At 44.3% G+C, this 24,722-nt stretch overlaps 1 protein-coding gene and 1 long non-coding RNA gene across 3 annotated transcripts in view; one reads left to right on the top strand and one right to left on the bottom strand.

Annotated features, from left to right (window-relative positions):
• Nucleotides 1-24,722, bottom strand: part of LOC142463628 (uncharacterized) — a 125,810-nt gene that overhangs the window by 56,623 nt on the left and 44,465 nt on the right. For both annotated transcript variants that reach the window (XR_012787471.1, XR_012787470.1), the window contains exon 2: nucleotides 13,950-14,058. This is a non-coding gene — a long non-coding RNA (uncharacterized LOC142463628). The remainder of the gene's footprint in view (nucleotides 1-13,949; nucleotides 14,059-24,722) is intronic.
• On the top strand, nucleotides 21,602-22,792 carry LOC142463009 (olfactory receptor 1G1-like). Its single transcript, XM_075565202.1, has one exon. The coding sequence runs from the start codon at nucleotides 21,651-21,653 to the stop codon at nucleotides 22,617-22,619; it is 969 nt and encodes a 322-aa protein (XP_075421317.1). The 5' UTR covers nucleotides 21,602-21,650; the 3' UTR covers nucleotides 22,620-22,792.

The raw sequence follows: 24,722 nt of genomic DNA, 5'->3' as shown, positions 1-24,722 counted from the left end.
AGCTGTAATTACCTGAGCCCCCCCCCCCCCCAGCTATCTGTCTGATCTCTGTACAGGGGCACACATGCTGTAATGCAGAGACTGTGATACTCACGACTTGTGTATACATCTGCTGTCTCCCATGTATGTGTGTGTACTTACAGTGTGGCTTTATCATAGAATAAAACAGGAAGGGTGCTGCGGACCCCCTAGTATTATCCCACTTCTCCTGCAGCATTCACGTGATGAGAGCTGGCACATATATACCAGAGGAATGTATATACCTGAGGCTGAATTAGAGAGCGTCCATATTACATGTATCCCCTTACCTTCTTACTGTATATAACACCAAAACTAGTTAAACTACTCCTACATGTGTGTGTATTTGTATGAGTGTATATATATATATGTTGTTAGCCATACGGACTACCATTAACCATTTATTCCATTAGTGTTTTTCCTCTCTGCTCTGCCTCCTCATTCAGTCTGTCTCACATACTCACACATGTCACTGGCTATTACTGCTGATGACTTTTATTGCATACTGATTGCTTTTTATCACACCAGTCTAGCATTGGTCCTTAGGACTACTCTAGTTATTAGAATAATAAAATCAACTCTACATTTTACATACGGAACTGGCACTTCTTTGTGTTTTGTTTATCTCATTGGTCAGGCATGACCATATAGAAGCCTTGCCTGATCCGTATAGACTGTGCCTATGCTATAACCAGCATTTCCTCTATATACTATTTTTTATCTACTACAACACTTACATTATTCTATGTACTTCACATTTCTGTTTATATTATACACTCACAATATAATTCACTGCACAACTTTTTGCCTATTTATCACTTACTAGCGCTACTATTTGTTTTTGTATATATATATATATATATATATATATATATATATATATATATATATATATATATATATAATACTGAGTTAAGTTATGGTGAGTAAAAAAAGTGACAAAAACCCTCCACAGGAAAGCAAATATGCAAATATAGCTGTATGCTCATCTGCATGTCTTAGGCAGGTCTGCAACCCCGCCTTTCCCCATTATCACCCAGCATACAGCACTTCCACTGCAGCAAGGGATTCTGGGAAATGACATGCAAATGAGCACACAGTGTCACTTGCCTATAGGGAACCATGTTAAAAATGGTTATTGAGGCAAAAAGTGACACTGTGTGCTCATTTGCATGTCATTTCCCAGAATCCCTTGCTGCAGTGGAAGTGCTGTATGCTGGGTGATAATGGGGAAAGGCGGGGTTGCAGACCTGCCTAAGACATGCAGATGAGCATACAGCTATATTTGCATATATATATATATATATATATTGTGATACCATCGCTGTCCTCTAGGGGCTGAATAGGGCAGCTATAGGACTTTTGGCAGCGCAGAGTTAATTCCTCAAAGAGAAACCAACAGCTGCTAACTAATGAAGCTAATCAATCTACTCTGAATAGTCAGGGTGTGCTTTAAAAGATTGGAAGCTGCCATGCACTGTGAGACTGTTTTTTCCCAGAGAAGGGGGGGAGACAGAGGAGCTCCCCAGTTGACAGAAGCTGGTTATAAGAAGCTGGTAAAGAGTGAGAGACACTGCAGAGAGAGTGCTGTGCTGAAGCAGTGACGTCTGTGCCAACACCTGGACTTACAGATAAGCCAAACCCTTATTTGCTGTATACAGAGTCTTTATATGCTCGGCAATAATAATATCTGTTTGGGGTGGAATGAGCTTAGCTATCCATCCGGGTTAGTAAGGGTTGGAGATGAATGTGTAATTAGATCCCTGAAAGGGATAGGATTTTATTTCATTATTTGTTTTTTCTTAAAGGGACAGTGGGCCCGTTGTTTGATTTAATCCCTGTAAATACACCCCTGCTTAGAAAATTCACTTTTTCCAGCCTTAAATTGGGACAAAAGAAACTGCAACATGGTGTGGGCATCAAACACACACACAAACACACACACACACACACACACACACACACACACACACACACACATCTATTTATCTAGGGGAGCAGGGATCTAGCGTAAGAGGGAAGCAAGGATCCAGTGTAAGAGGGGAGCAGGGATCCAGTGTAAGAGGGTAGCAGGGCTCATGTGTAAGAGGGGAGCAGGGCTCCAGTGTAAGAGGGGAGCAGGGCTTCATCGTAAGAGGGAAGCAGGGCTCCAGCGTAAGAGGGGAGCAGGGATCCGGCGTAAGAGGGAAGCAGGGCTCCAGCGTAAGAGGGGAGCAGGGCTCCGGCGTAAGAGGGGAGCAGGGCTCTGGCGCAAGAGGGGAGCAGGGCTCCGGCGCAAGAGAGGAGCAGGTCTCCGGCGCAAGAGGGGAGCAGGGCTCCAGCGCAAGAGGGGAGCAGGGCTCCAGTGTAAGAGGGGAGCAGGGCTCCAGCGCAAGAGGGGAGCAGGGCTCCAGTGTAAGAGGGGAGCAGGGCTCCAGTGTAAGAGGGGAGCAGGGCTCCAGCGTAAGAGAGGAGCAGGTCTCCGGCGCAAGAGGGGAGCAGGGCTCCAGCGTAAGAGGGGAGCAGGGCTCCAGTGTAAGAGGGGAGCAGGGCTCCAGTGTAAGAGGGGAGCAGGGCTCCAGCGTAAGAGGGGAGCAGGGCTCTAGCGTGATGACATCAAACAGTGAGACTGTGGAAATCCACAGACACCCCATGTCCGTAACGTATCACTACGCATTTCGTCACTACCAAAGCGACTTCTTCAAATAATAAATAGGCAATGATTAAATTAATATACTGTAAATACAGTGGCGGCAGAGCTGACTCTAATGCGGCCGCCGCCACAGTTTTAAAATAGGGCGGGCGGCGCGCTGTCTGTCTCCGGCCGAAACCGGGCCGGTTTTGCCCGGTTTTCCCGCGCCTCGGGCGCTTTCAAAAGTAAGCGCCATTAGCGCTTATCTATTGAAGCGGCCGCCGCGTGGGAAACTCCATTTTTAAATGGAGAACGGACCCGCGGCTAGCCCGCTACGATCCCGGCCAGCTCCCGGCAAGCTTTAGACTCAGCTTAGCCGGGACAGTAGGTACAACAAAAAACAGACAAAGATGCCCAAAGCTACTTCCAATGTGACAAAAATACACAGTGCAATAACTATATATTCTCTTGAAAAAAGGGTCATTTAGTTGAACACTTTGGCCAAAGTGTGTTAAGCCTGCTGCCACTTTCAAGGCATGACCGTAGCAGGTCCAAACACTCCCTGGGTTAAAATTCTTATTAACCTGTATAATTAAAGGAAGAATGATCACATTGGATCTGTCGTAATCTGGCAAAATGAAACTGACCTGCCAACTTGGAAAGTGGGGAGTTGCAAGCTTAAACCTTGGGGGAGAGGGGCCACTACCCTCCCAAAAGCAGCTGAGAAAAACTGCATACAGTTAATAATCACACAGATACCCAACAAGCTCTGAGAAACCCATTTTTTCAAGAGATATATAGGTATTGCATTGTGTATTTTTGTCACATTGGAAGTAGCTTTGGGCATCTTTGTCTGTTTTTTGTTGTATACATTTAGCCACGCCCACTTGCAATCCTTTTGACACACACACACATATATATATATATATATATAGACCACTCGTGAGGAAGCCTTTGTGGGCGAAACGCGTTAGTGGGCTAATTTTAACTTTTGCTGCTGCTGACCCTGCCTGCCTTTGTCTCATTTTGGACTATCATAATGTCCTACATGCCTGGACTCTATCAGTGGACTGTGCTGTGCTGATTGTGCTCATTTCCAAGGAGCTGAGTATTTCTGCTTATCCATCTCTCCCTTTGTTTTCCCATTTGCTTCTATTTATGTATTTGGGTCACTAAATGAACTTTTCTATATGTATCCCTTGCTCTAAATATTATTTGAGTTGCATTAGGTTCATTTTTGTGTAACTGACATTCTCACTGCTATCAGTACAGCACTCATGTTATTTCTGTGTATTTTCTCTTAGTTTATCACTTTATGATGTCTTTCAGCCTATAACACATCTGGTGACCGGCCGGTCTGTATTGCTTCATTGCGGGAATTTTTTTCCCTCAGTGAGCAAGTATTTTTAGGGCATCATTTCCTATCTCTTTGGGTCTATTATATTGTGTTTTTCATTAATATTTTTTTGAAATTTTTTTTTGTCTACTAATTATTTTTAGTCAGGCAGGCTCACCAGTCAGTTGTTTGTATGTCTGTTATTTTTTGGATTTAATTAAAGTACCCTTTATATTTTTGCAAACATTTGTCTGAGTGCTAATTCAGAGGTTTCTTTTTTCTTTTGTGTTTTCATATATATATATATATATATATATTTTTTTTTTTTTTTATATATATATGTATACATTATGTGGTAATGGTAGGGGTTTCTCAGAGCTTGTTGGGTATCTGTGTATTTAAATATAAATAGCACATCATAATTCATATGCATAGTGTGTGATGGTGAGGGGTTTACCAGGCTCTCTAATAAAGGTTAGGCCCATTTGGTTACCTCTGATCCATGTTTTGGGGTTCAAGAGTGTCAGCTCTTGAACCCAACCGTTGTATTTGCATCATGTATAATTATGCAACAATAAAGATGTTCTGTGTTTTTCCCTTTCCGGGTATGCCAGCGAGCAGGGATTGCTAGGGCATGAGTTTCCGGGTATGCCAGGGAGCAGGGATTGCTAGGGCATGAGTTTCCGGGTATGCCAGCGAGCAGGGATTGCTAGGGCATGAGTTTCCGGGTATGCCAGCGAGCAGGGATTGCTAGGGCATGAGTTTCCGGGTATGCAGCGAGCAGGGATTGCTAGGGCATGAGTTTCCGGGTATGCCAGCGAGCAGGGATTGCTAGGGCATGAGTTTCCGGGTATGCAGCGAGCAGGGATTGCTAGGGCATGAGTTTCCAGGGGGGGTTTGCGGAGAAAGTGTCAGAATGTGCCAAGGTAGTTTTGGTCTGGAGTTGCTGGTTACCCCAAAAATGTGGAGATATGTGATAGAAATAACCGCTCTTCCTTCAATTCTATGTATGTGTTTTGTTTAACATGACAAGGTGCATGAGGATAGGTATACAGAGTACAAGGTGGACAAAAAGAAGATCCGGAAGATTCCTCCACTGGTTGCACTCTATGTAAGTTTGTCAGGTATCATCTGGGCAAATAGTCCCTGCATGTTCCCAATATATGTAATGGCTTGATATTGCAGCTAAATCAGGAACCCAGTTAAAGTAAAATAATAAAACTTTATTACATCAAAATAATAAGTGACTCTGTGCCTTTATTTACAGTGTATATTATTTAAAACCCCTTCAGGAGTTGGGTAGAATATAAGTTCCAAATACCAAGCTTATAACTTATAACACATTAAATAGTGTGTCTATGGTGAGGTAGCTTATATCTACTGAGACATCTCAGAATAAGGTAGGTACACGGAGTATATAGATATATTTTACTGAATATGCTATAAGGGGTCCCTAGGTTATGGGGGATACCCAGTTACTGTCCAGGTCACCCAGAACCTATATAGGGGTTCATGGGTTCTCCAACCATAGATAAGGTTGTAAAGGGATTTAAAAGTCCAGTCTAAGTGTATTTGATAGTGTGTGGGGAATATAGGCGAATAGAAAATAAAGTGCAGCTTTTTACTGTATTCCCCAAACCCAAAGACATAAGACATATAACAGTATTTTTATTAACATTGGTATAATATAAGATGTACTGTTGTGCACGGAATTATGAGCTGGGACTTCCAGAACCAATGTTCTGAGTGAGCCAATGGGCTACCAACTAGTTTTAACTGTCTTTATGGCATTTAACCCTTAATAACTAGTTATAGGCGATGCTAGTGGATCTGTGTAACTGTGAGATGGGGGGAAATGAATGTTGGCAGGAAAGCGGTTATTCTATCCCAGGGAGTGTTTGGCTCTCATACAATTGGGGAGGTTCGGTGACAGGATTTCTGTACCTGAGAAGGAACCTGATCTCAAAGGGATTTAGGATTAAAAACCCACCTGCAACTACGCACAATTCACATTACGCTGAAGAACTCTGCAAGCGCACAAGCGGGAAACTCAGAAATTAACCTGTTCATTAACTATATAGGAAGAAACGTATATTACAAACCAAAACCCGACTATACTCCATACCCTGCAAATGCAGAGGATTGCAAACACCGGTCAGCTGGAAAAGAGAAGCAAACTCTGCACATGAGACTACAGGGGGACGTAATCAGGAAGAGAGAAATGAGACTACAGTACAATGCGTCTCTCAGTATGGCAGGAGGCAATGGGCAGAACATGAGTGGGACGGGTTAGGCCGGGCTCCCTTAATAAATAAAGGGGAAGCTCAGCCAGCTGTCTCCCTGCCATGTCAGGTCCCTGCATTTACAGAGAAATACCCCAGAAAAGTCTCCCTATTCAGCACACCACAGAATTGATGATTGATGGAATTAAGTTAAAATATAACATTTAGTAAGGATCAGTGTAAAATATACCGCTTATACAAGTGAGTAAACCAAACTAAAGTAAATAACAGTCCTAGGTGTTCACTATATATACCTGTCTGGTAATACTCACGGGACAAAAATGCACCTGGTGTTAAGTAACCTTCCCTGGCCGGATACCTGCACTCACCTGCTCAGGTATGTATATGAAATGACTCGCCCCAGCATAAATACATTACACAAAAACAATTGCTTGTTGTGTCTTTGAGAGAATTAAATTCCACTACATGTCTTCAGCAGACCACAGACCTAACAGTTCATAGGTTCATTTTAACACATATCTTGATCTAATGTGTCAGGTTGTACAAAACATTGCTTAAGGATTTGAGCACATTATGAATAACGTGTTACACCTATGCTTAACTCTATAAGTGTCACGTTTAAGACACAGCAATTTAGCTAAACCTAACAGGCATGTGTACTTCTAAAATAGTCACTAATGCCTGGTTGATGATTAATCAAATACACAAAGTGCATCGACCTCTCAAGACTGCTGCAGAACACTTTATAACAATACCATTTTTATGCATTAGATACGTATTTAAGACCAGAAGCTAGTTAATTTAAATTGCAGCAGATGCTTTAAATACATATACACTCAAAACAAGGTATTGCGCCTATGATTAACCCTATACGTGTCTCGTTTAGGACACACCTGTTTTAAGTATGAAGTACTCCGTGATCAAGTGTATTTTGTACACGAAACGCGTAGGAGGGTGTTTACCTCCTTTTTTATGATGGATCAATAAAGATATATTTTTTATACATCCCCTTGGGACCCGCTCCCCTGGCTGTGCGCACGTTTCTCTCTCTCTTCAGGACAAGCACACGTCACGTGGCGGCTCGCCCATCAGGACACACAGGACAGGGCTATCTGTGAGTACTACTCGTCTTATTCTCTACAATCGCTTATTGTGAGTCCAGGGACCAGCCCAATGTGGGTTTGATTGTGGTTCTGACCATTTATCTCACCCTTCAGGGATCATTGGCCGGTTTGGGGACTTTACTTCACCATTTATCTCACTAACCCGTGTCCTATCCTGCTCCTCTGAAGAGGTTTAAATGCCAGACTGAGCGTGACCCTCTGTAACCCCTTCTGTGCTGGATTCCCTCCTATTTTTACATTTTAGTTAGGCGAGGGCCAGTCCTGCGATTGGCTGAGAATTAAACATCTCTGATTGGTATAAATACCCCATAGGGATAATGGGCAACAAAATCTTTCAAAGCCCCTGCCTGGTTTTTCAGATTCAGATGCTGGGATCTCTCTTTGGAAGACATTGGTCTGTGCAGTTGTCCCTCTGCCCTCGCACCATCCCAAGGACGTTATTCCTGCACACTCAGGTGGAACTGATCAGCTTGTAAGTTTCAAAGAAGAAACGTTTTTATTTCTACTACCCTCTCCCTTTTATTTACTGATGCTGACTGTGTGTTATATATTTGTGTACTGTACCCTCTAGATTAAACTCTTGTTTGATTGCTCTATTGTCGTCACTGAGTGTTAGCTCACATAATTTTGTGTAACTTGTGACCTACTATATATTGTGATATTTACTCCGACACTACCCCCTAGTGTGATCAGGCTGGGGTTGTTACTGTGTGTGCCTTGTGATTCAGTAACTTGCAGTGTGCTCTCTGTGAGCTCCGGTACTCTCTGGGTTTAGTGGCGATCCCCGTGCCCCCAGAGACAACCAGGTTAATAGAGGTAGAGTTAGGATCATTGTGGTGTGTGCATAGGGATAGTATAACTGTGTTGTGTGAGTTTTGGAATCCGTGGGACCCTCTGTATTCACAGAGGTCCCCTTGTCCCCAGAACCAACCCAGCTATCAGAGTAAGATTGTGACTCCCAGCGAGAGTCTATTATCACCAGGATTGGGTGGGTGCTATCTCAGGTACAAGAGCATGGCTCTTGGGGTGGGCCCCTAGTGGTTCTGTGTGGTAACTTCCCCCAAACCAAAATTAGGCTAGGATTCCCAGGGTTTAGTTGGGGTCAGTGACCCCAGGATCGGGTGGGCGGTATCCCAGGTGTAAGAGATCACAGGTATAAGAGTGTGACTCTTAGGGTTGTCCCCCTTGTAGTTCTGGGGTGGTAATAACCCTCCTAGAAAAGTCAGGCTAGGATTCCCAGAGTGTAGTGTGGGTCAGTGTTCCCAGGATTGAGTGAGAGGTATCACAGTTATAAGAGCGTGGCTCTTTGGGTCGGCACTCTAGTGGTTCTGGGGGGTGACGGAACCATTCTAGGACAATAAGGCTAGGAATAATAGTGGATGTTTTGGGCACTTTTGTTCCCAAGACAAAATGGGGGTCCCTCAAGGTAAGTAGGATCGAGTTCTTTTCCCGGTGACCAGAATACCGGTAACCCGCTTGTCACGTTAACTTGTGACAGGGTAAAATATACACAAAAATATCTAGGTTGAATTGAACATGACTTAGATATAATAAATTTAGTTTATTCCTTAAAGAAGGAGAACACACAAGATAATACAAATAACAGATAAAATATGGACACTTACTTAAGGGTTGGACAATGAAGCAATCTGGTTACAGGATTGGCAATTCATTCAGCAATCAGGCATCAAGTAGTTGGTAAAATCGAAGACATCACGAAAAAGCACGAAAGACACTGGGCATAGAGCTTACACTCGTTTATATGGAGTTTCACTCCTATACCCTGGCATTGAGTGCAAGTCATTGGAGGACAATTATCTGCACCCAATCCCTCCTTGCCACCTCACTTGAGAGGCAAAGTAATACCTGCCCACTGGGTGGATATTATTTTAATCAGGGGCTTATTCCCCTAGCCCCCCTCCCACAAGACTGGCGTCTGAAAGTCTGCTTGGGCCAGGAAAACCTATGTCCCAAGATGTGAAACACAACACATCCCAAGTACCCACGTCCTGCTTTCCTTTGTGCTAGCATACACAAGCAGGGTGGGGAAGCCTTTGATCAGGGGGTTTATTGTAGACCACTTGTCTCCCCTCTGAGCATTAACATACCATATGGGTGCTACAGTGGCGATCAGCTTTAAGCTAAAGCGGCCGCTACCGTGGGTATTTTTAAACCGCGTGCAGACGCAGGCTTTTTTTTTTTCATTTCGGCGCCGCAGGCGCTTCCATTGTTCAGCGCCATTAGCGCTGAACGAAGAAACGGCAAGCGCGCGGCCGTGAGATGCGGCTGGCGCCCGACCAAGTTCGGCGGCTAAAAAAAAAGCCCCGAACAATTGCGGTTAAGCTTTAGATTAAGCGTGATCGCAACAGTAGCCTTCTCGGGCTTTTACCCTGGACCCAAAATACAATACATTCTTTAATATCTATTAAAATAATACATATTAAAATAATCTGTTCTGTGGGTCTGAGCAGGTAGCACATCACTTAGGCAGAGTGACCGCCTCGCGATAAGGATTTAGTACAAAGGATTGCAGGGAGGTGTAACATTCTGCAGGAGGTTATACAGACCCAGCCCAATCCCTTCTAGCCACGGGATGAGGATGTATGGTCACAGTGCGCCACCTTGTGGTAAAAGGCAAGAAGTGACACAGAAAAGCTGGGGAATAACAAGCAGCTTTTACTACAAGCGAAATTAATATCGGAAAGATGGCGACGCGGTTGATGTAATAATATCTTATCTAAAGGCAAAGGACGCCCAATTATCCCACATCCTATGGAAATATAACATGGTATGGGCGCAGATAGAACCGCACAGCGCCAGGGTTTCCAATACGGAAGTGTAAGAACAGGTTTATTGGATAGGTTGTAGCGGCCTCATGTGGTCGCTCCGAGAATTGCAGTTTGTCAACTAATGTGAGTTTAGGCATTTTTGACAAACTCATCAGCTTGGCAGAACCGGAGTGAAACCGCTTCTAAAAAAGTCTTTACACCCATACTGGGCCTGTGAGAAGGGCGTACAGCGTAGCAAAGCGCGCCAATCCCAGCGGAAACGGCTCTTTAATAGCGGATTGTCACACTTCGGAGCTACGAGAACAGGCCCCCTGGTGCTGACCACTGCCTGTGAATTGCTGCCTAAGAGACGTATCTGTGCTGCTGACTCACACACTGACTGTGCTGCTTATACATACTGTCTGGCACTCACAGCAAACCATATCCCAGAGGTAAAGTAACACTGTGCAGCAGGGAGGATCACATTTTGCAAGAGTGTCTGATTGATATTCCTATAAGGACGAATTCATTCATTAACAATGAAATAACTTACAAAGAGCAACATCTAAGTGATTCTCCGATACCAGTTGTGTGCTGGTGATCCCCAACCCCCAGGCTAAAATGTGCTCATTCAAAGGATCTTATTACACCTTTTCTCTCTCCCCTAATTGTAATAAAAACAGAATCAAAACTTGAGTTTTAAATGTATAATCTTATCATAATTCAGTGCATGAGCGCATATTGGTTGGATACCTTTGTCTCTATTTTGTAAAGTTTATCAACTTATAAAAATATATTCCAATTTTGCATCAATAAATATAGATATATAATCAAAAAAGGGTTAAAAACGATTGACTTTCAGAATCAGATAAAAGAGAAAGTTGTCGGCAGAACCTCTAATAGAACGAGAAAAATGAGACGAGTCGCCAGGAAGGGGAGGGATAAATGAGAGGATGTAACAGGTTCTGCATTAAACATCTGTATTTGTATTGTACGTGTGCGCTGTATTCTGTATAACCAGCGGTAATAAAGTATCCTCGTATTATTACAGAAGATGCCCGACTTCCTTCATTGGTGACTCTAGGGGGGATGAGGGGAACCCCATCTTTTTTTTAAGAATCAGATCAGGAGTACTGAAGAACAGGAGTACTGAAGAACAGGAGTACTGAAGAACAGGAATAATGAAAGCACGGAGTAATGAAGTGCAGGTGTTCTGAAGAACAGGAGAGGAGTACCGAAGAACAGGAGAGGAGTACTGAAGAACAGGAGAGGAGTACTGAAGAACAGGAGAGGAGTACAGAAGAACATGAGTACTGAAGAGCAGAACAGGAGTACTGAAGAGGAGGAGTATGGAAGAGCAGGAGAACTGAAGTGCAGGCGTACTGAAGAACAGAGCAGGTGATTTGATATACAGCAGTACTGAAGAACAGCAGTTTTGAAAAACAGGGGTATAGAAGAACAGGAGTATTGAAGTACTCAGGGCGAGTCAGAGCTTTGTGGGTGAGATTCCTTCCTGGATCACCAATATGAGACGAGGCGCTGAAAGCCCCCAGGGGAACGGAGAAAGTGGAAGACTCATACGATGCTATAACGGCGCTCGTCTCAGATCAGCAAACGGACCTGCAGCTATAAGGTAGGGTATATATTCCCCGAAACATACTGGACACCTAACAAGCTCCTATTGAACCCCCAGGATAACCACAGCATATATATAAGCATATGAGTGTCGCAGAGGAGTGCTAGTGAGCACGGCAATATATATTTAAAACCAGAGACAGAACATAAAACACAGACAAAGCTCAGTTTTAGCACATCCAGTGAAACTCATACACGGTACAGTGCCTAAATATATACTGTATGTACAAATATCTATTAAGTAAAATGGTCTTTTAGTTTGACATTTTTGGCCAAAATTGTTGTAAGCCCCTGAGCCAACGGCACGGCAGACCACATTTCAGGGGTCCTTAACGCTAATATAAATTCTTAATAACCTGTAATAACAGGAAGAATGATTTATAATAAATCTGTCAGTATGAGCTTTGTCTGTGTTTTATGTTCTGTCTCTGGTTTTAAATATATATTCCCCGACCAGACCAGGGGACAGGGGCCTGTAAGAGTAAACATAGTTGGGTTGCAAACAGAGGAACAAGGCAAGCGGCAGAAATGCAGGGTCCAGAGTCAAAAGGACAGGGGGCACAGAGTAACAACGTTGGGACTGCAACAGTAACAGGAACCTTTGCCCTGCAACTTCCTGTAGGAAGTGCAGCCTTAAATAGGAGGCTGCCAGGAACCAAGATGGACACAACCAGCCACGTGAGGGCATTATGAAGAGAAACCAGACCTGGAACTAAAACCAGGCATGGATCAGCGGAATTCTTTAGAGATACCCAGTGAGCAGATGTGGGAGATGCAAAAGATACCCGACAGGGGATAGGCAGTGAGTATTACTCTGGTTATTACAGGGCAGCTAGGGTTTAATACTTAGTGTGCTGGTCACTCCAGGTAGCACATCACTTGGGCAGAGTGACCGCCTTGTGATAAGGATTTAGTACAAAGGATTGCAGGGAGGTGTAACATTCTGCAGGAGGTTATACAGACCCAGCCCAATCCCTTCTAGCCACGGGATGAAGATGTATGGTCACAGTGCGCCACCTTGTGGTAAAAGGCAAGAAGTGACACAGAAAAGCTGGGGAATAACAAGCAGCTTTTACTTCAAGGAAATTAATATCGGAAAGATGGCGACGCGGTTGATGTAATAATATCTTATCTGAAGGCAAAGGACGCCCAATTATGTCACATCCTATGGAAATATAACATGGTACGGGCGCAGATAGAATCGCACAGCGCCAGGGTTTCCAATACGGAAATAACAGTTCAGGAACCTAAACAGCAAAGACATCACATATTTTCAGCGCCAGCCGCACCATCAATAACTTGTCAACAAGAAGTCTCTGTGGGCGTCTCTGGGCTGTAATTCCCTCATTGGCCAGTTAAAGAGCACAATGGCTCATGGTTCTCAGGATTATTTATCCTTCGCTGGGAAACGTTTCACGCTCTATCGCCCATTGTTGGGAGCTTTCCGGATCTCCGGTGTCACCGACAGCCAAGTGTTTTACTGGTTTACATATCTGTAATATGTTCTTCTCGATTCCCGCACATCCTGAGGGACAATACAAGTTTCCTTGTACGTTTCAGTATAAGCCACACACCGTGTGTGCTCCTCCCCAGAGATTTCATTCCAGCCCAACTTAGTTACACCGCTGTTTAGCAGACATAGCGCCAGCGTTATCACAGCCAGACCGGCTCATACAATATGCAGGGGACCTGCTATTACAGGCCGACACAGCCAGGAAACACTGTCACCCCTAAAACATATCAAAGAATACACCCTCACCCTCCAATACATATTAAAAAAAAAACTCCCACCCCCGATACATTAAAAAAATACAGAGCCCAACCCCCAATGCAGATTAAAAAATACACATCACAACTCCCAATGCATAGTAAAGACCCCCACACTCCAATACATATATAAGAAAGACCCCACCCCAATACATATAAAAAAGACCCCCAATACATATAAAAAAAGACCCCCACACTCCAATACATATAAAAAGACCCCCACCCCCCAATACATATGTAAAAATAACCCACCCCAATATATATAAAAAAGACCCCCAATACATATAAAAAAGACCCCACACCCCAATACATATAAAAAGACCACCATCCCAAATATATATATAAAAAATACCACACCCCAATACATATAAAAAAAGACCCCACCCCCAATACATATTAAAAAGACAGCTTCCCCCCCCCACAAGACATTAAAAAAAACAGACTTACCGTGTGGGTGGTCAGGCCAGGTCCAGTTGCTGAGCAGGTCCAGTCACACTTGGATTATTTCAGCGGGTATATTCATGTTGTACACGCCACGCTGCTTATTCTCGGTGTTCTATGGAGTAAAAGACTATTTGCCTCAGTTGCAGCTTCAGGATTTGGGGGTTTATTCCCCTTTTTTTACAGTTGCTGTGGGGGCCTGGCGGTCAGCGCTGCAAGTTGGGCCCAACCCCTGGCCAGGACCAGCAGCTGGTCCTCTCACGGCCGGCCAATGGCTCTCCCTCAGCTGCAAGCCACTATCCCTCTGTCCCATGCCGAGCTTCCAACGTCAGCACGCGCGTGCCAAAAGCTGGGCCACGCTTACATCTGGCGTGCTGACGTCAGGGAGGCCCGTCGGAAGCTCGGTGTGTGACACAGGGACAAAGGCCTGCTGCTGAAGGGGATCCAGGGCCCAGCCGCGAGAGGACCGGCAGCCGGGTCTGGCCCGACTTGCAGCACCTGCTAACCGCCCCTCCCCCCCAGCCACCAGGACACCTGTCCCTCCCCGTTGGGGGCCCTGATTGGAGGGGCTGGGGGGTGCAAAAGCAGAGTAGCAGGAGGGTGCAAAAATTAAATAAGGGGAGAGAGAGAGAGGGGTGGGGCAGAGAGAGGGAGGGAGAGAGTTAAAGAGAGATAGGGAAAGAGCGAGGGAGAGAGAGAAGTGGTTAGAGAGGGGGGAGAGAGAGAAGGGAAGAGAGAGATAGGGATAGAGAGAGACCCCTAAAACACCTGGGATATATGCTCATAGGATATGCAAAGTATATTGTAAAGACTCCTATTAGCATATCTCCCAGGTATCTCAGGTGTGCTCTTTTTTGAGCATACGGTAGGTGTCTCTCCACAAGTTGTTTGAAGGCAGGTTTCAGGGGATATATTTAGCACTTGGGATTATACTATAATAAGTGTGTCTCCGTCCCTCAGCGCTCAGACCTCAGGAGCTGGAGCTTCTGGGTGTATTAAATGTCACAGCAGTCGCACAGGGAAAGCTATGGGGGTGTCACGGGCATTCACCTGAATTTCTAACTGTCCAAACCGTCTGCAAACTGAATTTTGTTACAAATAACAGAAAATAGTTTGCGTCTCGTATTTTGACCCATTTTCCCATCTCTAGTACAGACGCAGCCAGACAGATTATTGTTGCTGCCATCTTCACTGGTCCAGGGAGGGGCAAAACGCCACTACTGCCCCAGCAATACCCCCTGTCTGTGCGGGAGGAGCGTGACACGGGGAAGGGGCACAGAACCATTTGCAGGAACTCTCGCTGCAGATCTTACGCTGTAAATAGCTGTACATGGCTCCTGAAAGTCTGTATACAGCAGTTTCACATGCCAGTAGTATTATTAAATAAGCACTTAGACAATGGGCCCTGCTTAAAGCTACAGGTCAAGCTGCCGGGTTTTTTCAATTCTTTTTTTTCCATTACAGTCCGCACAATGACAGATGATTAACTAAGCTGCAGATCAATACGTGCATCAATACAATCTGCACACTGACAGGTGATTAGCTAAGTTGCAGATCAATACGTGCATTACTACAATCTGCACACTGACATGTGATTAGCTAAGCTGCAGATCAATATGTGCATCAATACAATCTGCACACTGACAGGTGATTAGCTAAACTGCAGATCAATATGTGCATCAATACAATCTGCACACTCACACGTGATTAGCTAAGCTGCAGATCAATATGTGCATCAATACAATCTGCACACTGACAGGTGATTAGCTAAACTGCAGATCAATATGTGCATCAATACAATCTGCACACTGGCACGTGATTAGCTAAGCTGCAGATCAATATGTGCATCAATACAATCTGCACACTGACAGGTGATTAGCTAAGCTGCAGATCAATATGTGCATCAATACAATCTGCACACTGGCAGGTGATTAGCTAAGCTGCAGATCAATATGTGCATCAATACAATCTGCACACTGGCACGTGATTAGCTAAGCTGCAGATCAATATGTGCATCAATACAATCTGCACACTGACAGGTGATTAGCTAAACTGCAGATCAATATGTGCATCAATACAATCTGCACACTGACACGTGATTAGCTAAGCTGCAGATCAATATGTGCATCAATACAATCTGCACACTGGCACGTGATTAGCTAAGGTGCAGATCAATATGTGCATCAATACAATCTGCACACTGACAGGTGATTAGCTAAGCTGCAGATCAATATGTGCATCAATACAATCTGCACACTGGCACATGATTAGCTAAACTGCAGATCAATATGTGCATCAATACAATCTGTACACTGACAGGTGATTAGCTAAGCTGCCGATCGATCCGTTCTCCTGTAATCGATAGTCGAATCGGGGGTTATTTAATTCACTTTTACGGCTGCACAAGGGTACCCAGGATGCAAAGTTCTGTGAGGAAGATCATGTGACCAGGCAGGCACTAGATACAAATGTTGACTGCTAGAGAGAGGGCAGGGCTCAAGAGAAGAGGAAGGGGGTGTGACTTTGTAAATGTTTTCTATAGAAACAGAAATGCTTGTTACATTAGAATGCATTCAAGTGTTATTTTTTTTTTTAATGCTACAAGTATTTTCTCAGAGCACAGAACTGATTTATTTAAGAAAAACACATGTAGGATATTGCTTGAATGGCAGCTTTAAAATGTAAGTGGACGTGTCACATGTCCGAGAGAAATAAAATATCCTTCTTACTGCACATAAACGTGCTTATATAAAACCCTAAGATCTCTTGTTCCTACTGTAACCCCTACGCTCTGACACATTTTTAACTCCTCCCTCTTCTCTGGTACCTTTCCTTCCTCTTTCTAACATGCAACAGTTATACCATTACTCAAAAACAGCAAGCTTGACCCTACCTGTCTTTCTAACTATCGACCTTTCTCCCTCCTGCCTTTTGCCTCTAAACTCCTTGAACGTATTGTATTCACTCACTTGATCCACTTTCTCAACACCCATTCTCTCCTAGACCCTCTAAAATCTGGCTTCCGCACTGCTCACTCCACTGAAACAGCCCTCACTAAAATAACTAATAACCTCCATGCTGCCAAAGACAGAGGTCATTACACTCTGCTCATATTACTCGATCTCTCTGCAGCATTTGACACCGTGGACAACCCTCTTCTCCTTCACATTGTCCATACTCTTGGTATTCGGGAACAAAGCTTTATCCTAGATCTCCCCTTACCTCTTCAATCATACTTTCAGTGTCTCTTCTGCCAACATGTCCTCCTCCTCTATCGATCTCTCTGTGGGGGTACCCCCCGGGTCTGTAGTGGGACCTCTTCTCTTTTATCTGTACACACTTTCTATTGGTGACCTAATCACATCTCTTGGGTTTAAATATCACCTCTATGCCGACGACACACACATTTACCTTTCAACCCCTAAACTTACACCTGCTGTACAGACCAAAGTTTCTTAATGTCTCTCTGCTACAGTATATCATCCTGGATGGCCATCTGCCAACTTAAACTTCACATGGCAAAAACAGAGCTCCTCATACTTCCTCCCAAACCTGGCCCTACCACCTCCTTCCACATTACTGTTGGAAGTACCATCATTCACCCAGTAGCCCAAGCACGCTGCCTAGGGGTCACACTCGACTCGTCTCTCACATTCTCCTCTCACATTCAAAACATATCTAAAACCTGTCTCTTTTTCCTCCGCATTATAACAAAGATACACCTGGAGAAAGATAGAGGTGTATGACCCCCTAAGTTAACCAGTGCTCAGAGTATATATCAGTCCACAACAATGATAAAAAAAGCTTCTTGTCCGGATGGAGACAGGTGTAAGGGAGCTGAATGATAAATAACCCCTATTAGGGATGTTGTTTCATGGGGACTGTGAAGGGTTGTTTGGGACAAGTCCTAAGACCCACCAGACCCCATACATTAGTCCCACTTCAATGTATCAAACACATCACCTAGGGAAGCTCCAGCAATGAAGGAAACCACAAACTGTGTCTTTTAACTCCTCCGGTCTCTTTTCTTTGTCTGTACTTGATGTACTTTACATGAGTGTTCATATCAAATCCACAGTTTTGAATTGGAGGTCTTCAATAACTGACTCTTCATCTTTTTGATGTTTTTTAATTACTTAATCTTGTATATTACTATTAAAGAGACATATTGCTCTGTTTATGTATATATAGGAATTTATGAATTGATTGAATCAAAGTATATACATCAATTTAGTCTTCTATGAATTACATGGCATTTTTTTACTGTCCCAGAATTTGTTACTGTATTGTTATTGATTGTATATCAATGCATTGTACTTTAAGTATTTATGATGGTATCGTTTTGCTTTCAATTAAGCATATATTATTAATACTTCATTTGCCCATATATAATACATTAATACTGGGAGACTGTGATTTAATAATCCAGATAGCTGTTTGTTCTTGTCTTAAGAGTATACAATATCATTACCAAGTATTCTTGGAGATTTTAACATTGTAGCATGTTTTTGTTAATAAAGTTATATGTTGTGAAAAAATGTTTTAACACATGACCTGTCCGGCCTATAGGAATTGACGTGACGTCAGCGCGACTCTATCCCGCGTCGCACGCTGATGACGTCATCCCTATCTCGTGGCAGCCCCTATGCTTTACCTGACTTGCCCTACCTTTGAGAGTGTGCGTCACGATGCCGTGACTCTCAGCAGCCGCTGGCAAGAGAGGTCGCAACCCATTGGATTAGAAGCAATTCAGGTAGGTATGTATAGGCAGTAATTTCATTCCCTTGTTACCTTGATAAAGTACTCTTGTACGAAACGCGTAGGTGCGTTCATCGTGTCCCCTTTTTTCCCCTGTCTGTATAGCTAGCATTAAATACCCCTTTATTTGCATTATTTTGGAGTGGCCTGGTATGTTTTTTCCTGGATTTCTACTGCAGGATGTCCGGAGCTGTGCTCCATCTAAGCCTATTCTCTCCCGGGTCATTTAAACTGGACATTCTATATGGTCAGATGTTACTATCTGCCAATTGCACTTTTTTCTAAGCACCGGAATATTTTTTGTTTCTTATATTTATTTTATGTTTACCAGACTCCTCTTATCCAACTTGAGGGGCCTTCTCCTGCAGATCTCATTACATTTTACCCCCCCCCCCCCCACCCCAAACATCTATTTTTTTTTTGTTGCCCCAGGGCAATAAGCTAAGGAAATTTTTGTCAACCTGCTTGTGGAAAAACTGGTTATTTATAAAACCAGATAGCAGTGTTTGGAAGGGAAGATCCAATGAAAATCGTGGGGATGTTCCGGGCGCTGGAGCTCTCCTGTTACCGGGCAGATTACACCCACGCTGAGTTCACTGGGATGGTGTCAGAGTTTGCCCCCCAGTAGGCGTCAGACTTGGACGCTGTGCTCCATATCCCCCACATTTGGGTAATTTTATTCTCACCTCCCCCCCTTTATTTGGTGCACGTTATCTTTATTATACTTTGCACTGTTCTGTGTTTCTTTATACTGTATTTCCTCGACTGTAAGACGCACCATCGATTTGGCCCTTACAATCGAGGAAAATTACTTTTCACTTTCCATGTTTAAGGAGAGGTCCCGTGTCAGCGGAGGATGAAGCGGGCGGCGGCAGGAGAGGTCCCATGTCAGAGGAGGATGAAGCGGGCGGCGGCGGCAGGAGAGGTCCCATGTCAGCGGAGGATGAAGCGGGCGGCGGCGGCAAGAGAGGTCCCATGTCAGCGGAGGATGAAGCGGGTGGCGGTGGCAGGAGAGGTCCCATGTCAGCGGAGGATGAAGCAGGCGTCGGCAGGAGAGATCCCACGTCTGCAGATGGTTGAAGATGGACAGCGGGTGGGAGTGCGGCGGGAGAACAGGTCCCAAGTCTGCAGGTGAATGAAGATAAGAAGACAGCGGGTGGCGGTGGCGGCAGGAGATCATAATAGCAGGAGAGCTGAGCAGGAGCAGAGCGGCACAGGGTGGTGCACACTGTAAGCAGAAGTCAGACACTGGTCAACTTCCGGGGTTACAGTGTGCTCCTTCCCAGCCGTTCCCCTGTGCCGCTCTGCAACTACACAGCTCTTCTGCTATTATGAACTCCTGCCGCCTCCGCCACCGCATGCCCGCTGTCTTCTTATCTTCATTCGCCTACAGACTTGGGACCTGTCCTGCTGCCGCCGCCGCACTGACGCTCGCTGTCCATCTTCAACCATCTGCAGACGTGGGACCCCTCCTGCCACCGCCGCCCGCTTGGTCCTCTGCTGACATGGGACCTCTCCAGAAACATGGTAAGTGAAAAGAGGGGGTTAGTACTATAGACACTTAAAAACATTTTTTTTAATACATCGATTCTAAGACGCACCCCGATTTCAGACATGTGAAAATCAAAAAAGAGGTGTAGCTTAGAATTGAGGAAATAGGGTATGTTAGTTTTTTTAATGCTCATTCTGCCCTCAGTGTGACAGAGGTGTTTGCTGAGATTGGATGGCTATGCCGGTCATTCCCTTCCAAACCAGACAGGTTAGAATAAGCCTGATGCATACTATGTAACTATGTAACTATGTAACTATGTAACTATGCATACACACAACTGGGGCTGCAGCAGCCACAGAAATATGTACCAGGAAAATAAACTGCAATATTAACTGCTGCCCTTACTGTTCTATCCTCACTGCCAACTGAGCCTAAAAATGTTCCCTCAGCTGCACAGGAGGGAAACAAGCAGACCCCCCCCCCCCCCAACCCCACGCACAACAGACCCCCTGGCTGCTACAGCTCATAATAAAAAAAAATTTAAACAAAAATAAACCACCATAAACTCTCTCTAATTCATTTTTCTTTCTATATCTCTCTCTATATATTTCTATCTCTCTCTCTCCCTACCATACAGTCCCACATATCTCTCTCCCATGATGTTGACCAAAAATTAGTAACTTTAATTAGTTCCCCAGAAAGGTGGCAGGTGGCAGTAGTGAGCTATATAAGGCAGAGCTGTGGGTGAGTGAGAGACACACTGTGCATCATACACTGACTCACAGCGTGTGATCACATACAGGTAAGAGAGGCACATATGGCTGTGTCTAATTCCTAAGAAAGGGCTTGTAGAGACTATAGCAGCAAACATCACATTCTCACCCAGCACAGGAACAGCTCCCTCCCCAGCACAGGATGCTCTCTGGTGAGTAATGATACGCAGCACTGATGTATATTTGTGAACAGCACTAAAATATTATCGCACATGATTTGCACAAATTAGGAATTATTCATTTCTTCATATATAACTCAGGTTTCATGTATTGTTTCTGCTCCTTATTCATTATGCTGTGAGCTGCTATTTTATTCTCTGTTAATTTAACTAACTTATCTCTTCTACAGCATTGGTTCATGTGTCTAATTGTGTTACTGTGTATCCTCTCAGCACCTGTAATATTATGTTATTGTGTATCCTCTTAGCATGTTTAATATTATGTTACTGTGTATCCTCTCAGCACCTGTAATATTGTGTTACTGTGTATCCTCTCAGCACCTGTAATATTGTGTTACTATGTATCCTCTCAGCACCTGTAATATTGTGTTACTGTGTATCCTCTCAGCACCTGTAATATTGTGTTACTGTGTATCCTGTCAGCATCTGTAATATTGTGTTATTGTGTATCCTCTCAGCACCTGTAATATTGTGTCTTGTTTGATTTTCCAATACAGGCGACTTGATGATGAACATACGCCTGGAAAACCAAACAATATCACATGAATTCTTCCTTCTTGGATTCTCTGATCTCCTAAAGTTTCGGTACATATTATTCCTGCTGTTTTCCCTCATTTATCTCATGACTTTGACCGGAAACCTTCTCATTCTCGATCTTATCCACAATGACTCCCGTCTTCACACCCCAATGTATTTCTTCCTTGGTAACCTGGCGTGTTTGGACGCCGGCTCTTCCTCTGTCACTGTCCCTCGGATGCTCGCTGACTTACTCACTGACGTTAGGACAATTTCCCTAACGGCTTGTAGAGCTCAGGTCTTTTTCTTTATCTTGTTTGTCTGTTCTGAGATGTTCCTGTTGGCAGGGATGTCCTATGACAGATACGTTGCCATCTGCCACCCTCTGCATTACAGTCACATCATGTCTTGGGAAGTCTGTGTCCAACTGGCATCAGTGGTGTGGGCTCTTGGATTCTCCCACTCATTGATAAATACACTTTGTACACACAGGTTGAACTTTTGTGGCCCAAATATTATCCAGAGCTTCTTCTGTGACCTGTCCCTCCTGTTACAGCTCTCGTGCACTGACATCTTCATAAACATCCTGCTCATATTTCTTGCAGCGGTATTTTTAGCATTACCTGCCTTATTAATCACTTTTATCCCATATATACACATTTTTCGTACAATCCTGAGGATCCCGACCAAGGAAGGGAAACACAAAGCTTTCTCCACCTGCACGTCTCACCTGTCTGTGGTCTTTATCTATTATGGGACTCTTTTATTTACATATTTACGTCCCGCACCAAGTCACCCTGGTATTAGTGACAGTCTGGTGTCTGTTATTTATACTGTTATTACCCCTTTATTAAACCCATTAATTTACAGTCTGAGAAACAAGGAGCTCAAAGGAGCACTTAGAAATACTCTGCACAAACACTTTCACATAGGAACAGACATTAGACTGAGTTTATAGATGAGTTCTGGATTCACGTCAAGGTGAGAAAGGTATGTGAGGGATCTGTAGGTGCTATATACTGTGCTAGTGTTACATAAGGATTGAAGAATTCCTGAGGTTTCTTGTTGGGCAGAATGTCTCCTTTTTATATATCTAATACTGAAATAATACATGTACAATTTGGGAATAAAAGGCTTTGGATAAAGCAGGTGTGTATGTGGTTACTCAGGTCAGAAAGTAAAGCAAAGAAAATACTAATACGGTGAAAATATCTCCCAAAGGTGCTTGCCCCTGAGTAAGTGGGGCCACACACAAGGAATCAGTGACAGGAATATAAAGGGCAGCTCTCAATCAGCGCGACTCAATGTTTGCTGATTCCTGACAAGGAATAAATTCAGCAACTGATGTCCCAAAGGAATCCCAGCATTTTATTCCCAGGAGCAGGCAGGGGATGCTGTGTTTCTGGCGTTAGTGGGTCCTGTGTCAGGGAAGGGAAGGGATTAAGAATGGTCTGTACAATTCAGCATCCTGTAGCTCAGTCTCTCCCTGCTATTTCTGTGTTACATTTATTATTAATCAGGTTTTTTCCACAATTCCCCAGAAAATAATGAAGTAAAAGAGCTGGAAGCAGTAAGCGCTGTTTCTCTTTCCTGTCTCAGCTGCTTATCAGAGGAGAACCTGCAGCATATATAGTGTGTATGTATAGAACAGCCCTGTGCCTTACAGGGACCCTGCACAATACATGGGAATATCATATAAATCAGGGATACTGCATCCAGTATAAAAGTACAAACTGCCCCGAAGAGCTGACAATCGATGTGCGATCTTGATAGTAAAGTCACCTTTTATCTCCTTCTTTTAATAGTTGGATTGTGCGGCAATCACCAAACTGAGGAAGTCGCCAGAGGAGGAAGCCAGTTCTAATTGTGTATACAAGGGGTTAAAGTGAAAACGGAGGGCAGGGGGGCAGGAAAAAGAAAGTAAGGGCAAACAAAGAACAGAAAATTCATATAGTTTACTATTCAACAGCAAATAAGTTTATCAACGCTCTAGGCAAGAGGCACATGCATCTCAATGATTGTTGTACAGATTTAGGGCCTCATGCAGTAAGCGTCGATTATGTGAAATCGGCAATCTTACCGATTAGTCATGTTATTGGCGATTTTTCCTCTCCGTATGCAGTAAGTGCCGAATACATTCAAAATCAACCCGAAAACAAATCCGCCCACTCTCACGATGATTAGCCGATCACACACAGGTGTATCGGCGTGCGTGGCGGAGTGCTGTTAGTTTGCCCAATCACAAATCTTGCTGAATCAGGCGAAACAAGCATGTATTGGATTGCGCGCCATATTTAAAGGCAACGTGTACTGCTAATCATTCTCTGTGTTGTTGGGAGTGAGAGAGAGAGAGACGCACAGAGCTGGCTGATTGAAGATTTGCATATTGACTGAGAGACTTGTTGTGTATTGGGTGAACTTTGTCCATTGTTGTTTTGTTTACATCTTTGTGTTGTTTTATATGTGGAAGTGTTTCGTGTGATTGGCTGTACATTTATTGTCTGTTTTTTGTGAGTGCTGGAAGTATGCCCGCAAAGCGTGGGAAGAGTGATGCTGGTGGGAGTGGGAGTGCTACTCGTGGGAGTACGCGTCGGAGTGAACGTACTGTTCAGGGGAGTGATGTTGCTGGTGCACCGAGTGGTGTTGCTGGGAGTGGGAGTGCTGTTGCTGGGAGTGGGAGTGCTGTTGCTGGGAGTGGGAGTGCTGTTGCTGGGAGTGGGAGTGCTGTTGCTGGGAGTGGGAGTGCTGTTGCTGGGAGTGGGAGTGCTGTTGCTGGGAGTGGGAGTGCTGTTGCTGGGAGTGGGAGTGCTGGTGCTGGGAGTGGGAGTGCTGGTGCTAGGAGTGGGAGTGCTGGTGCTAGGAGTGGGAGTGCTGGTGCTAGGAGTGGGAGTGCTGGTGCTGTGAGTGCTGCTGGTGGCGCAGTTGCTGATGGGGTGGATGGTGGTGGCGTGCTTGCTGGTGGGCAGCTTTTGGAGGCTCTTCCATTGGAAGAAGGAGAGTCCAGTCAGCACCAGCCAAGCTCTGACCCTAAACCTGCTCAGAAGAAACGTGTGGAGTAGCC

This window comes from Ascaphus truei, chromosome 11, assembly GCF_040206685.1.
Source record: "Ascaphus truei isolate aAscTru1 chromosome 11, aAscTru1.hap1, whole genome shotgun sequence".
NCBI lineage: Eukaryota > Metazoa > Chordata > Amphibia > Anura > Ascaphidae > Ascaphus > Ascaphus truei.
Note: the sequence above shows the minus strand (reverse complement) of the source record. Positions and strands in the feature narration are given on the sequence as shown.

Bases quoted from the DNA above. Each gene is read 5' to 3' on its own strand.
- LOC142463009 (XM_075565202.1), top strand. From the start codon at position 21,651: ATGATGAACATACGCCTGGAAAACCAAACAATATCACATGAATTCTTC.